The sequence below is a fragment of the Elephas maximus genome, chromosome 22 (assembly GCF_024166365.1).
Source record: "Elephas maximus indicus isolate mEleMax1 chromosome 22, mEleMax1 primary haplotype, whole genome shotgun sequence".
NCBI lineage: Eukaryota > Metazoa > Chordata > Mammalia > Proboscidea > Elephantidae > Elephas > Elephas maximus.
The window spans coordinates 26,888,791-26,902,244 of NC_064840.1; the positions used below are offsets into that span (position 1 = coordinate 26,888,791).

Here is a 13,454-nt window from a genome sequence, read left to right on the forward strand (position 1 = left end):
CCTGGCCTCCTGCCAATTCCTCTTGTGCCCTGAGGGCCCACTGCTCTGCGCTCCCTGGGAAAGCAGGGGATGTGGCACCAGTTAGCCTGGCTCTCAGCACCTGCTAGGCCACTCACCAGACCCAGGTCACTTAATCCCTCTGCATTACCACTTCCTGATGTGACACAGACATAATGAAAACATGGCCTCCACCTTATGACAGTGTTCTTATGAGGATTAAGTCAGAGAGTCAGGGTGAGAGTGCTTGTGCGCAGAAAAGCACTACATCATCATCTTCCTGATTCATCCCTTACACCGCGGCTGAATCTTTACTTGACGAAAACTTCCCTCAGGACTGAGACTGGGTCTTCTACATCTGTGTTTCTCTTATGAAACTCAACACAAAGCAGATTATTGGGCAATTATTGTGCAGTAATTCCTTTTAAATAAATGAAGAATGAATGGAGAGATGGATGGATGAAGGGAAGAGAAGGGAAGGGAGGGGAGGGTAAGGGAAGGGAAGGAGGGATTACAGTATTCGGGAAAGATCATCCTACACAGAAATATTTGAATTCTAAGAGTGTTTATTTATGTTATTTGAACTTAATTATTCTCAAATTCTTGTAAGCATATTAGCCTTATAATCTCACTTACATCTTTGGTGAGATATACATACATACATGCATACACACATATGTATATTTCTCCACCACATGTATCAAGCTCTGGACACAGAGAGGGGGCTGAATATATACCAAACTTAAAATACAAAGAAAATTTCTCACCAGAAATAGAAAGCCAAGTAATAAGAAGACGCTACTTTTTTGGTTTGTGTATTGTACTGTTTTTTGGGGTTTGGTCCTGACAAGCTGAGCTTCTCAGCCTCTTGTTAGTCAGCGGTGGGCTTTAGTGATGCCCTTTGAATAAGGATGCCACTACTATTCTGTAAATGCTATAACAATCAACAACCCAAACCCAAAAGCCTGTGAATTAAAGGACTTTCCTGATACAAGGAGGATGGCCTGGCTGGGGAAGCTCCAGACAAGTAGGGAGATGAGAAAAACCCTTTGCTCTGTCCCTGGGCCACAGTGGCATTTGCAGTACAGACATGTCCTACCTCCTTGTCGCTGTATGAGATGTTTCGGATTTCATTCCACGGGAAGGAGATTTTGGGGGTCAGCCTGTTCTCAGGATCATAGATGTGAAGCCCTAGAGCATCCACTCCAAGAAGTAGCTCTGTGCCCTTTTTATTCTGTAGATCCAAAAAGAAGAGCAACTATCAGCTCCAGCTGAGGCGTGACATTTTCTTCAACTTTCCAAAGAACCTGGCACACACTATTACATATGACAAGTTTCAACTGGTCCCAACAAAAGTCGCAACTGTCTCATAACCCAGGGGGTCTCAGCTTCCTGAACTGGGGCAGGCAGAGGCAAAACTGTACTGTTCTTGTGACTCACTTGTCCCTTGGAACAGTTACTGGGGGCTTCAGTCACTGGCTAGATGGCTAAAGTAGGGGGAATCTGAGTGTTGTCTCTAAATCATTTACATAGAGAGAAATGTCAAAGAACACTTCTCTCTATGTAAATGATTTACACAGAAGCAATTCATTTACCAGAAAGCTCAAACTCTAACTAAATAACCAAGTTATCAGAAGTGCAGGATAAAAATCAGTGGCACTATTTCTTATGCTAAAAGTTGTTGGACTAACAGAAACACTAAGTGCTGGGGTTGAATGCTCTTGTTGAATGCTAAAATGTAGTATTGACGTGATAAAGCAAGTATAGTACAATGTTAACTGTGGAATCTAGGTGTGGGCATATGGGTGCTCACTGTAAAATTCTTTCAGCTTTTCTGTATGTTTGCAAATTTTCATAATAAAATGTTGAAAAAAGTAGATTATCAAAACAAATTGTATGTGAAGTATGACCTCAATAAAGCTGTTTAAAAATGAATGAATTTATTGTATGTATGTTATACCTACAATATAACAAGCAAGCAAGCAAGTGTGCTGGGCTGGCTCTCATGGTGCACTGGGGGCCGGCCCGCCTATAGCAATGCAAGGAAGCTGCCTGCACGAGGACACCACAGCACCTCCTCCCTTGCCAATGACAAGGAAACTGAACCAAGACTCAACAGCAGGGAAACAGATTTGCAAACTGAGAAGGTGTGCTGACTAGGATGAGAAGGACCAATCTAAACGCAGGTGTGGATGGAGAAGTGAGTGCTCCAAGACAATCTTTTTCACTCCTTCTAACAGCCTCAGGTCAGGCACCGTCACCAAACCATGTGAGATTTCTCTTTTGCTGCACAGCTTTTAAAACCATTGCGTTAACACAAGAAGGCTTTGTCCTTTTAAAATCTACAGTACATACTAGAAAACAAGAGATATCGCATTATGTTTCTGACTTGAGTTTGTATTAAAAAAAAAAAAACAATCTGTCCTCTGCTCCTATCATGATGGCTCCATCACTTAAAAGGAGAGAGGTGGGGGCTCACGCAGACTCTTAGAATGTTTTAAGCACATATCTTCCTCAGTTAATGATAAACTTTCTGGAAAGAAACAAGAAACACTAAAACACCCATTAGTTTTGTCTATAGCTCAATATAAGAAACACACATACAAAATTACAGTATATTTCAGTTTGGCTGATGGAGAAATAGTCCCTAATAAGAAACGGCTTATTAAGGACTATAAAACTCTAGTTTTCTAGAATCTAGGTGGTGGGCACATAGGGCAAGTGGAGTCAACCTGACAAAAACCACAGAAAAGCGTTAAATCAGTGTGAGCTTAAAGAAGCAAATATAAATTCACAGAACTTTAGAAAATAACCTTCTGTATTATCATGGAACATCTTTTAGACACTTGTTTACTTTATGAAATAGCATGACATTTCAGTGTACCTTATTTTATGCAAAGTAGTCTGTAAAAATCTGTATTCAGAAAGCAAATGAATTAAGTTAAAGTATGTTTCAATTTATCCAAATTTTATACGAAATTTGTAGGAACCCAAATGTGGAAAGCCAACTATAACTAAGATAAGAAAGGCAGACCACTGTGGACAGTTTTTTAAGGTCTCTTCCATCTGCATTTTGGAACCAGCAATGAAATACTTCAGCAAATCACATGTACTCCTTTGGAAAAAGCTGCCCACACATTGCGTTCAGCAGCTGACCCACGGCAGAAAGACATTCCAGAGGCCCAGGGACCAAATATGTCTCTGGGTGCAGGTGCAGGGACTTCCCAGAGGACAGTTGACTATTAATGGTCTAGATAGAAAAACAATTAACTTCACAGTGAGAACAAGATTCCCCACCCAAACAAATTAGTAATCTATAAAAGCAGCCCTTATTCTCCTTGTGCTCTGTGGCAAGAAGGCACTTACAGCTGCTCCCTGTGGGCCAAGATCTCACAGCACCAGAAATAATCAAGTGTTACACGCAGTGCATTCCAACAAGTTTGTGCTGAGCGCAGAACCAGGCCCCAGTCCCTCAAGGCTCAACTGATACTTAATTACCTATTATCTAATTGAAGTCCAAAATAGAAAATGAGGCTATAAGACCTCTCTCCCCTTCCTCTTTTCTTCTTTACTACTGAACTGTAAAAGAGTCGCCTGTGCTATCTGCCCTGGAATGATGAAGTAACCCATTTTAGCAGCCTGTCCCTAATTTAGTCTCTGTTTATTGAACAGGGTCCAGGGAGAGACTTCAACACACCCGGATTGCAAAGTAGTTCACACCGTACATCTCCAGGTCCTGAGCGATCTTCAAATATTCCATTTCTGCTTCGTCCCTGTAAGGAGAAGGAAAGAGACTGTCATCACTAGAGCTAAGAGAGAATGTGGGGGCGGCACTTGCCACAACGGGCCTTCGCGACCTAGTCTTCCTCTGAAGTCTCATCCCTGGCAGCAGACACAAGCCAGAGCAGACATTGGCCAAGCTCTTCCCAATGCCTGCTTGATTAAACACACCGAGGTCAGGCAGTTATTTCCCATCCCCATAAAAACAAGAGCACAGATTCATTACAGTGTCTCCTGGCTTCAATTTCAGACTTTGCCCTTGGTAAATAATGACACTCATCTTAAGTCATTCAAGACAAGCACGCGGCATGTTATGTTCTCCCCTCAAATGTACCTGGATGTTTAAATTGTATTTAAGTTACAACTTTATCTTACTTGTACTTTCTTCAGCTAGAAGGTTTTGGCAGTGAAACAACTCTCTGCAAGCTACCTGAGAGTTACCTTTCTGGTTTTATTTCTTTGGGTATTATTGGTGATTACAGCAAGAGATACCTGGGCTGTAAAACCCATACCCGGCCACCTACTTCTAAGTTATCAAGCAAATTTAATGTAAGCTTGTGAAGCTGCAATGGCTTGCAGGGAATTCCCAAACTGGTACAATATTGAAATATTAAGCTGAAGTCTCCCTATGACCTTGTCCTCTTCCTGATCTCAGAATGCTCTCAAATGAATTTTTGAAATTCAACCTGAGGTTAACACCAAGTGTTGGTGGGCCGGTAGGGCAACAAGAAATCTCACACACTTTTCTTGTAAATTGGTATAATCACTCTGGAAAGGTGTCAACTGTGGAATGGATAAATAATTTGTGGCATATTCCCAGATCAAAAACACAAAGTTTTTGAATTCTACACAGCACTGAAAATGAGAAAGCTACTGCTACATGGCACAGCCCAAATCTCACAATCCAATGCTGGGTAAAACAAGTGAGACACAAAAAATAGAAACTGTCTGATTCCATTTATCTGAAGTTTAAAAACAGGCAACACCAATCTAACGGAGTTAGAAATCAGGAGCTTAGTTACCTTTGGGGAGCAATGAAGAGGGGTGACTGGGAAGGAGCGGGGGGTCATGTGCTATTTCTTCACCTGGTGTCAAGGGCTATTTTCACTTTGTGAAAATTCACCCAGCAGTAAACTTACGATTTGACCACTTTTCAGTATGAATGATTCATTAAAAAAAAAAAAAGCACGTGAGAGTAGTTGATTTAAAGAAGAGTAAAAAAATTTTAAAGGTTAAGGAAAAGACGTTGAACTCCAAAAGTGATCAGAGAAATGTTCGTTAAAACAATAAAATATAAATTTTCACCTTTTATATTACATATATTAGAATGATACAAACAAGAGTCCAGGAGAGAATGGGGGGGAGGGCAAGAACACACTCAGAGACACGGCTGATGGGCACATATATAGGTACAATCTTTTTGGAGAGCAATTCAGTGGCCCCTGACAAAATGCAAACTGCTCACATCCTTTGACCCAGCAGCTCTTCTTCTAAAGAACTGACCCTCAGAACTACTCACACAAACGTATATCGACATACAAGACTGTTCATGGCAGACCTTTTTGTAAAAAAAAAAAAAGTCGTCAACAGAATGGATACAAAAGTTACCCATACAAGAGCATTCTTAAAATTAAACTAAACTACCCACAAACGCAGGTCTGTACATCCTGACAGGAAGAATAAATATGCACGCATGCGCAGGCCCACTGAACAGCCGGGTACTGCGAGGACACACTCACGAAACTGAAGGCCTGCATTACTTCTGGCTCTCCCCTTTCTTTTATATACTTCTATACTGCATTTTGTTCAACAAGCATGTCCTATTTTTGTAGTTCTTAAAAAAAAAAAACAACAAAAGTCCATTAAGAAATGTAAAACAAGAAGCAACAGCTCACCTGGCCCGGCCTCGGTGCTCTGCGTACCATGCAGTAATTCTCTCTTCCCACATTTCCGGAGTCATTTGATACAGATTTATTACCTACCAAAAAATAGAGCAAAATAAAAAACCCACACACAAAGAAAGTTTTGGTATTGTTTGACATTTTTAGGATCATGTGTCGTTTTTATAAAACAACACAGCTATTTTTAAAAAGCCACACACCAGGAGACAGTCAGACGTGGGTGTGTAAACGAGCACCATTCAAGGGGATAACAACTTGGAAAGCTGCACTATTACTCAAGCCTAGCTCCCTCTCTTTCCTGGGTTGTGTACCCTAGAGACCATCTCTGATGGAAGAGCGTGGTCAGGGGGCAAGACTAACTATCCCTGGGCCACCAGGGCCAGGCTGTGTGTGCTGCTGCCTTCGCCTGCACAGAAGCCATCAAATGAACAGGTAAAGTCAGCAAAAAGTGAGGAGCAGGCTTTATTACCCAGTGACAGATGAGTGGAGCTATGAAATTGGAAGCAGCAAAAGGGAGGGAGGGCCTGCTTCTGCAGCTAATGAACAAGATGAACAACGCTGATGATTAAAAACCACAACGCCCACCCCCAACTCATCTTCTTTATCCACCCAGCACAGCTGTAAACAGCTCACTTCCCCATCTGAACACACACTGCTGCACACTCCTCCCTGGGAATCAACGACGCTCAACCACCTTTAAGGAAATGACCACATGGGGGGAACATTTGTAGGCCAGGCTAGTCCTGGCAATCCCAGACCAACTCCATGAACCTTGCCTTTATAATATTCTTAACAGAGACTGCATACTCTTTATTCAAAATTTATTACAAAATATTTATTAAAATCTTCTTGCCACATACTTGCACTGTTCCTTCAAGTCCTTCGGTTAGCTTTCTTTTATACCATATATCTGCTAAGTCATCCCCTATAGGCTACAGTAGACCTCAGATTGATTTCTTACCCTTTTTGGAAGCAATTCCTCCTGGGCCAAAAATCCCCGCTTGTGAACAGAAGGGTCATAGTCACCATACTGGGGGGAGAAGAAAGGGAAAGCAGGCAATTGAGATTCTCTAACTGCCTTTTCTGAATATAGCTTGATCCTCATTGCCTCTCCATTCCAAGGAGCAATTCAATTTTGATGACAAGTCAAGATTTCACCCTTGCTAGTTTGTTATCCTTGAATGAAAATACAAAGCTGATTATATCTATGAACAGAGTTGCATAATCCCGTAAGGGATGGAAGGGTGATGTGCTAATAAGAATGTGACATTTGTTTAGAAATGTGGCCATGTTTTCTAACCCTCAAAGAAAGCAGTTACTACAGAAACATTAGCTTTTGAAATGAAACAACAGAACACAATTGTGAAAATTGTGATAAGCAGCGTGCGATAAGAGTCTTACCTATTTACGATACAAATGCTTCTAAGTGGCTGGTAATTGGAACGAATTGCTAGCTGAGAGCTGGGAATAATACAGGCAATATTTTTAGTATCTTTCACAACTCTGAAAAATGCTTTGGAAAATCTGTTGTCAATATAAGACATAAGTAAAAAGTTAACTGATTTCCCTAAAGTCATAGAGCAAGCCACTAGTGGGGCTCTGCATTTTAATTTCCTCATCCAGGGTCAATGACTTTGAAATTTATTTTCTGATTAAAAAAAAAAAAAAAAACTCCTCTCTTGCCTAGAAAACTTCAGGTTGACCAGGAACTAATAAAAAAGGAAGATTTTTTAAAAAACACACTACCTGTAAAACACAACATAGTAGAATACAGAATTAAAGCTTATCCCTTCCAAGTATCACTCAGTGGCTTTTCTTTTCTCTGTGGGGTTTTTTTTTTTTTTTTCAATTGTGGTAAAAGTATATGTAACAAAACATTTGCCAATTCAACAATTTTTACATGCACAATTCATCAGTGGCTTTTCTTCTGACCAAAAATACCAAAGCTCAGTATTGTAGCGTAACCTTCTCTAAGCATTTATCCCTGTAGTCATCAATACTGGAAAAAGAAAGAAAAGGTCAGACACTAAGCTGTCTGCTCTATCTATCACCAAATTGAGTCAGGAATTTGCCCCACCCTTTCATTCTCAAAGAGCATCAAGTCAGACTTTTGGTATGTTCTCTAAATGAACTTGTATACCAGACTGTACAGAGAGACTCTCATAAGACTGAAAGATGTTCACCAACTTTAAATCGTGCCTTATTACCATACCACCCTGGAAAAGCCTCATGAATTATTATTTTTCATGAATCTCCTAAAATTATCTGTGAACAGCAGAATTATATTGCATTGGCTTTTGTGCAAGTTAAAGAAATTTGTCAAATTTAAACATTTTAAATATGCCACAGTTTTTGTAACTCCGTCTGGGCTTTTTTTCACTTGAAAAACTGAAGTAGCCCAATTTCTCTCAATCTCTGAGAAGTCCTGAGAGGCTGACAAGCCAGAAACTGTACAGAGCTTTAACTGTACTCTTTGAAGAAGCAGCTGTACAGCATGGGTAGCAGCGTGACTCTGGAGGTCCAATCCCAGCTCTTGGACTTATTAGCTATGTAACCCTGGAAATTTTTGCACCTCAGTTTTCTCATCTGTTAAATGGGATAATAACAGTGCTTATAGAACTCTTATGGGCTTTAAATGGACTAATACCCATAAAATTTTTAAAACTATGCTTGACATATAAGCTCTCAATACAACCTGACGTCCAAAGATAAAACTCAGGTTGTATCACCTCTCTGTGTTCTCTTAACTGTCAGATGAAAGCAGTGGCATTAGAGGATATATTGAAGGAGAGGCTCTGAAGTATTGCCTTGAGGCCTTGAGGAAGGCACCCTCTCTCTAAACCTTAGCTTCCTCATCTGGACAGCAGGGGTCATAATCGTGTCTGCCTCATATGGGTGCTGAGGATGAAGTAAGACACCCAGGTAGAGCATGTAAGTCAGGTATTCTTATTGTTGTTGTTATCCTCTCTTATTGTTATCTGCCTCTCGGATTTCTGAACGGATAGGAGGCTACAGAAAGCCGTGTTAACTGCATTTGCAACCTTTCATCAGAGCTGACCAAACTCTAATACAAAAGTTAGCAGATACACAAAGTTAACATTATAAATTTGGGTTCCAAAGGCTTGCAAGATTAACTCCCCACATTATTATCCTGAGCTCCCCGCTACTCCATTAATCAATCCATTACATCTGAGCAGTGCAGAGGTGGGCAGAGACCCTGCTGAAAGAGCTTCTCCACTGGGCTAACCCCCACTCACAACATTAAAGCCACTTTGATGTGTGTATCTGCTCTTAAATGTCTCTTTTAAAAACGAAGGAAGAAAAAAAAAAATCCTTCAATTGTGGTAGTTGGTGAGTATAGAAGAAAGTCATACCATCCCATCGATAAAGATGGCAGTTCCCCATCCTTTTATGTAAGAACTGCATTCTGATAACATAACCAGCAGTGAATTTACCGTGAAGCTAATGAAGCTTGGATTCCAGGTCTCTGTGCCTGCACAGGCCTGGTCCTAATTTTATATTCATAATTTGGTATTCTTGCATTAAAGACAGCCTCCCAAATTATAGAAACTCCAGGGCCCACAAAACCTGGATCTATCCCTGATATAAACCAATCAAATCTAAATTCAAGAAGGGAATTTACCGTTTAAAGGACTCTTGGAGTCAATTCGTAGGTTAAACAGAGGCTCCTTCTGGGTGTTAAATCATTTTCTCTGTCTACAGGTACTGGAAAATTAGATCAAAAGCTCTGAACTGGATTTGGCGAAACATAAACACTTGATTAATACATACACAGAAAAAAAAAGTTATATTCCTGCCACCTACTGGTCACTAAATCCGGCTATTCTGACAGTTTTCAGTGAAAGGGGTACGTTGTACAGGTGGAGTTCCTCTGGAGAAACCACCTAGAAATGGAATTTCTGGGACTGGGTGGGTGGCAAGCTGCCTCCTCAACCTGACCAGCCCCTACCACACCCATCGCTCTAAAGAGGTTATGCTGGGTCACATTCCCTAGGCAGTAAAGGAGTGCCAACGCTGTGGTTATCCCTGCCAATCTTATGGGTTTGAAAGGTTACCTTATTGCTTTAGTTTTCCTTTTTCCTGTTTACTCGTGAGATTGAACATCTTTTCCTATTTACTGGCCATTCTCTTTTTCTCTATCAAGTGCCAGTTCATATCTCTTACACCCATTTTTCTACTGTTTGTTTTTTTTCTTATAAGCTCAAGAGTTATATTAAGGGACATGTCTTTTGTCCGTCTCATGCAATTCTACTTCTAGAAGTCTATCTTGGGGGGAAAAACTCTTGCTCAGGTACACAAGGAGTCATATATAAGGATTTTCAGTAAAGCGCCGTCTATCATGGGCAAAAAGTGCAAACAATCTGCCTCTCCCTCAGAAGGGAAATGGATACATAAACAGTTTAGTCGTCAGTGGGCTACCATACAGCAGTTAAAACCAACTACAGCCACACATACAACACTGGTGAATCTCAAAATCAATGGCGAGCAGAAGAAAAAAATCAATTTGTAGGAGGATATGCAAAGTATAGCACCATTTATATGAACTTCACCTCCTGAATATTTTTAAGTCAGTCTCCTGGCATTTATCTGACCACTGCCCGAGGTCTGAACTTTATGGTCTCTAACAAGGACAACCACCATAGCCTTCTAACTGGTCTCCCTGTTTCGAAACTTGTCTCACTACAATTTGTCCTTCATATAGCTACCAAAGGGATCTGTCTAACTAGGAACCATTCACTGGCTCTCCATCACCCGCAGGATAAGGTTAAGACATTTTACAATCTGGCCCCCTCCAGACCTCTCTAGCCTCAACTCTTGCCACTCCCCACCTGTATTTCACATATCTCATCTCTTACCACTCCTCTCTCTCTTCTGAACACTAGGCGTTTGCAGGCAGCATTGTATGACTGGCAAATTACACACCATTCTCTTTTGAAGTCATTTTTAATACAAGTTTCAAGCAACAAATTATCGATATGAAATCCAACAGGTGGCTTAAACATTGCAATATGGCTTGGTATCTCATGCAACTGGACCAAAAAAACCCAGCCAATACTTTTGATTCAAACATAACTCAAACTCCAACCAAGAAATATAGTTCTTGTTAACTGAACTATGTGATTTATGTTTGTATTTATACTTTGAGGGTAATTGTTTCTTTATGCTTTGGAATTAACTGGGTCTTAAGGAAAAAAAAATTTTTTTTCTTCCTTTATACCATTCAAATAGCTGAAATGCTGTAATGAATACATTTGCTCATAATTACATTCCATGTGTTAATGAGCTCAATTCACTTTCCCTTCCATACTTCTGAAGTTCCTTTCTGTTCCAGAAAGGTTGTGGAAAAAAACCAACTGAATATAATAGAAGGAACTGGTATGATTTACTGAAAAGCTTGGACTAATGTGATCATGTAAATCAAACTAGAACTTTGTGAAAAGTAGCATGTGCTACCTATAGACCTCCCTCACGCACCAGGCAGTGTGGGGCAAGAGCAAAGTGCCGAGTTACGCAACCCAAAGGCCAGGGTTCTTGTCCTGGCTCCACTCACTTGTTACACTCTGCCTCAAGCCCTTCAAGAAGTGGGCTAAATCATTATCAACACCAAGCTCAGTGCAGCTGAGTCAATTTCAACTCGTGGCAACTCTGCAGGATAGAGGAGAACTGCCCCATAGGGTTCCCAAGGCCATAATCTTTATGGAAGCAGACTGCCACATTCTTCTCCCACAGAGCAACTGGTGGGTTTAACTGCTGACCTTTTGGTTAGCAGCGAGCGCTAAACCACTGTGCCACCAGGGCTCCTTGGCTGTACCATTCCAAAAAACCCAAACCCATTGTCGTTGAGTTGATTCCGATATGAAGTTATACCATTAAGAGATGCAAATCAAAATCACAATGAGATACCACTTCACTTCCACTTGGATGGCTAAGATAAAAACAAACAAGTAAACAAAAAAGGAAAACAAATGTTGGCAAAAATGTAGAGAAACTGGAACACCTATCCATTGCTGGTGGGAATGCAAAATGGTACAGCCACTGTGGGAAACAGTTTGGCAGTTCCTTAAAAAGTTAATGTAACTGATGACTCTAAATTGTTCACCTAAAAAATGCTGAACTGGCAAACGTTGTTACATATATGTTCACAACAATTTTTAAAAAAAAGTGGGCTAAAACTCCATAAAAATAATGTTACATACAAGTACTGTAACCTTGGACAACTTTCTAATTCTTTTTGAGCCTTAAATTACTGATGTGCAAAAAAGGCATAATAGTCTCAAGCCTTGGCTATGAAATATTCATGGTATAACACTTTATAAAACAGCAAAACGCTAAAACATGTACGATCTTATTAAGAGACTGGAAGCATGTTATAGTAATCCTTAGTTTCCTGAATACAGACTCTAAGCCACACGTTATCTTTTTTTGTAAGATTCTGAAAATTTATACCGGAAAAAATCCAATAGTCTCCTCCATATGAACCACATATGCTGTCTGTGAATCACTTTCATCTCCAAATTAGTAGGATCCAAATTAGTAGGGCTTTCCTACAATTAAATCTGTTTAAGCAAACATCTGCTTGTTCCCTGAAAAGTATTTCCCCCCACATACACAGGTGGTGTTTGAATTTGTGGCCTGAAATCCATGCACAGAAAATGTAGCCTTTCAGACTGAAGCCCTTCAAGAGAGGTAGCGACCTTGAGAGCTTGGGTCTCCTCTTAGCTGGAGAGAAAGTGTGCTGAAAAGGAACTCAACGCCAAGCCAGGAAGTGCTTGGATTTAATGAAAGTGACAACGACTGCTTCATCATTGTCAGGGTGATACTGATTGAAAGGACACATTTTTCCTGTTATTAATATTCTTAATCAAAGCATAAAAGGAAGCATATGTTTTAGTTGAGTCAAGGCCCATTTTCTGTTTTCTCAATTACTCATTTTTCAGGGCAGTGGAATAGCTGTCGGTTGTTAGATGCCGTCAAGTGGGTTCCGACTCACAGCGACCCTATTTACGACAGAATGAAACACTCTCCCGTCCTGCCACACCCTCACAATCGTTGTTATGCTTCAGCCCACTGTTGTAGCCACTGCGTCAATCCATTTCATTGATGAAACAGGGGAGGCACAAAATATAACCCCAAAGTCATGGATTCTGCCCTTAGCCTTACCCAAGATTGCCCAAATGACCTTGGGCAAGACACTGAGGGCAGCTAACTGCTTTAGTGTCTACATTTGTGACAGATTCTGCCCCTTGAGAGGCTGGTGAACACTCAACAGGTATTAGCCTCGTCATTAGATGATTAAACTGACTCCTGTTGTTTTGACCAGCAGGTACAGACCTTTTTTTCCGCTTCAAATGGCAGGATAACTACTTCCTAGGTTTGATCTGAAATTAAATCGTATCTATCCAAAAAAGTGAGCTAAGAAGTCAAGAGTATCTTATTAATTTTTCTAGCATCACAGGGAAATGGCTTTATGTAGTAGTTAAGAGCTCATCTGCTAACCAAAAGTTTGGCAGCTTGAAACCACCAGTCACTCCTTGGAAACTGTCCTATAGGGTCAGTATGAGTTGGAATCAAGGCAACGGGTTTGGGTTTTTTGGTTGCTAAAAAGGAAAATAATAGCTGAAAAGATCTTGTTTCAAAATCACAAAAGCCATCAAGGCATCCCAACTCTGGGGACATCTTACACTGCAGTGAAAGGCAGGAGCAGGGGGACGAAGAGAAGGTAATATGTGATTTAAGTGGGAAATGCCAGGAACA

At 40.6% G+C, this 13,454-nt stretch overlaps 1 protein-coding gene across 4 annotated transcripts in view; it reads right to left on the reverse strand.

The window, feature by feature from the left end:
* The window catches only part of NF2 (NF2, moesin-ezrin-radixin like (MERLIN) tumor suppressor), an 84,864-nt gene that overhangs the window by 33,764 nt on the left and 37,646 nt on the right, over window positions 1-13,454 (reverse strand). For 3 of the 4 annotated variants that reach the window (XM_049865603.1, XM_049865604.1, XM_049865606.1), the window contains exons 5-8: window positions 6,640-6,708; window positions 5,673-5,755; window positions 3,695-3,770; window positions 1,097-1,231 (exon numbers count right to left, since the gene is read on the reverse strand). In XM_049865603.1, the coding sequence (XP_049721560.1) occupies window positions 1,097-1,231; window positions 3,695-3,770; window positions 5,673-5,755; window positions 6,640-6,708 (363 nt within the window). The remainder of the gene's footprint in view (window positions 1-1,096; window positions 1,232-3,694; window positions 3,771-5,672; window positions 5,756-6,639; window positions 6,709-13,454) is intronic. The other variant, XM_049865605.1, reaches the window with a different exon arrangement.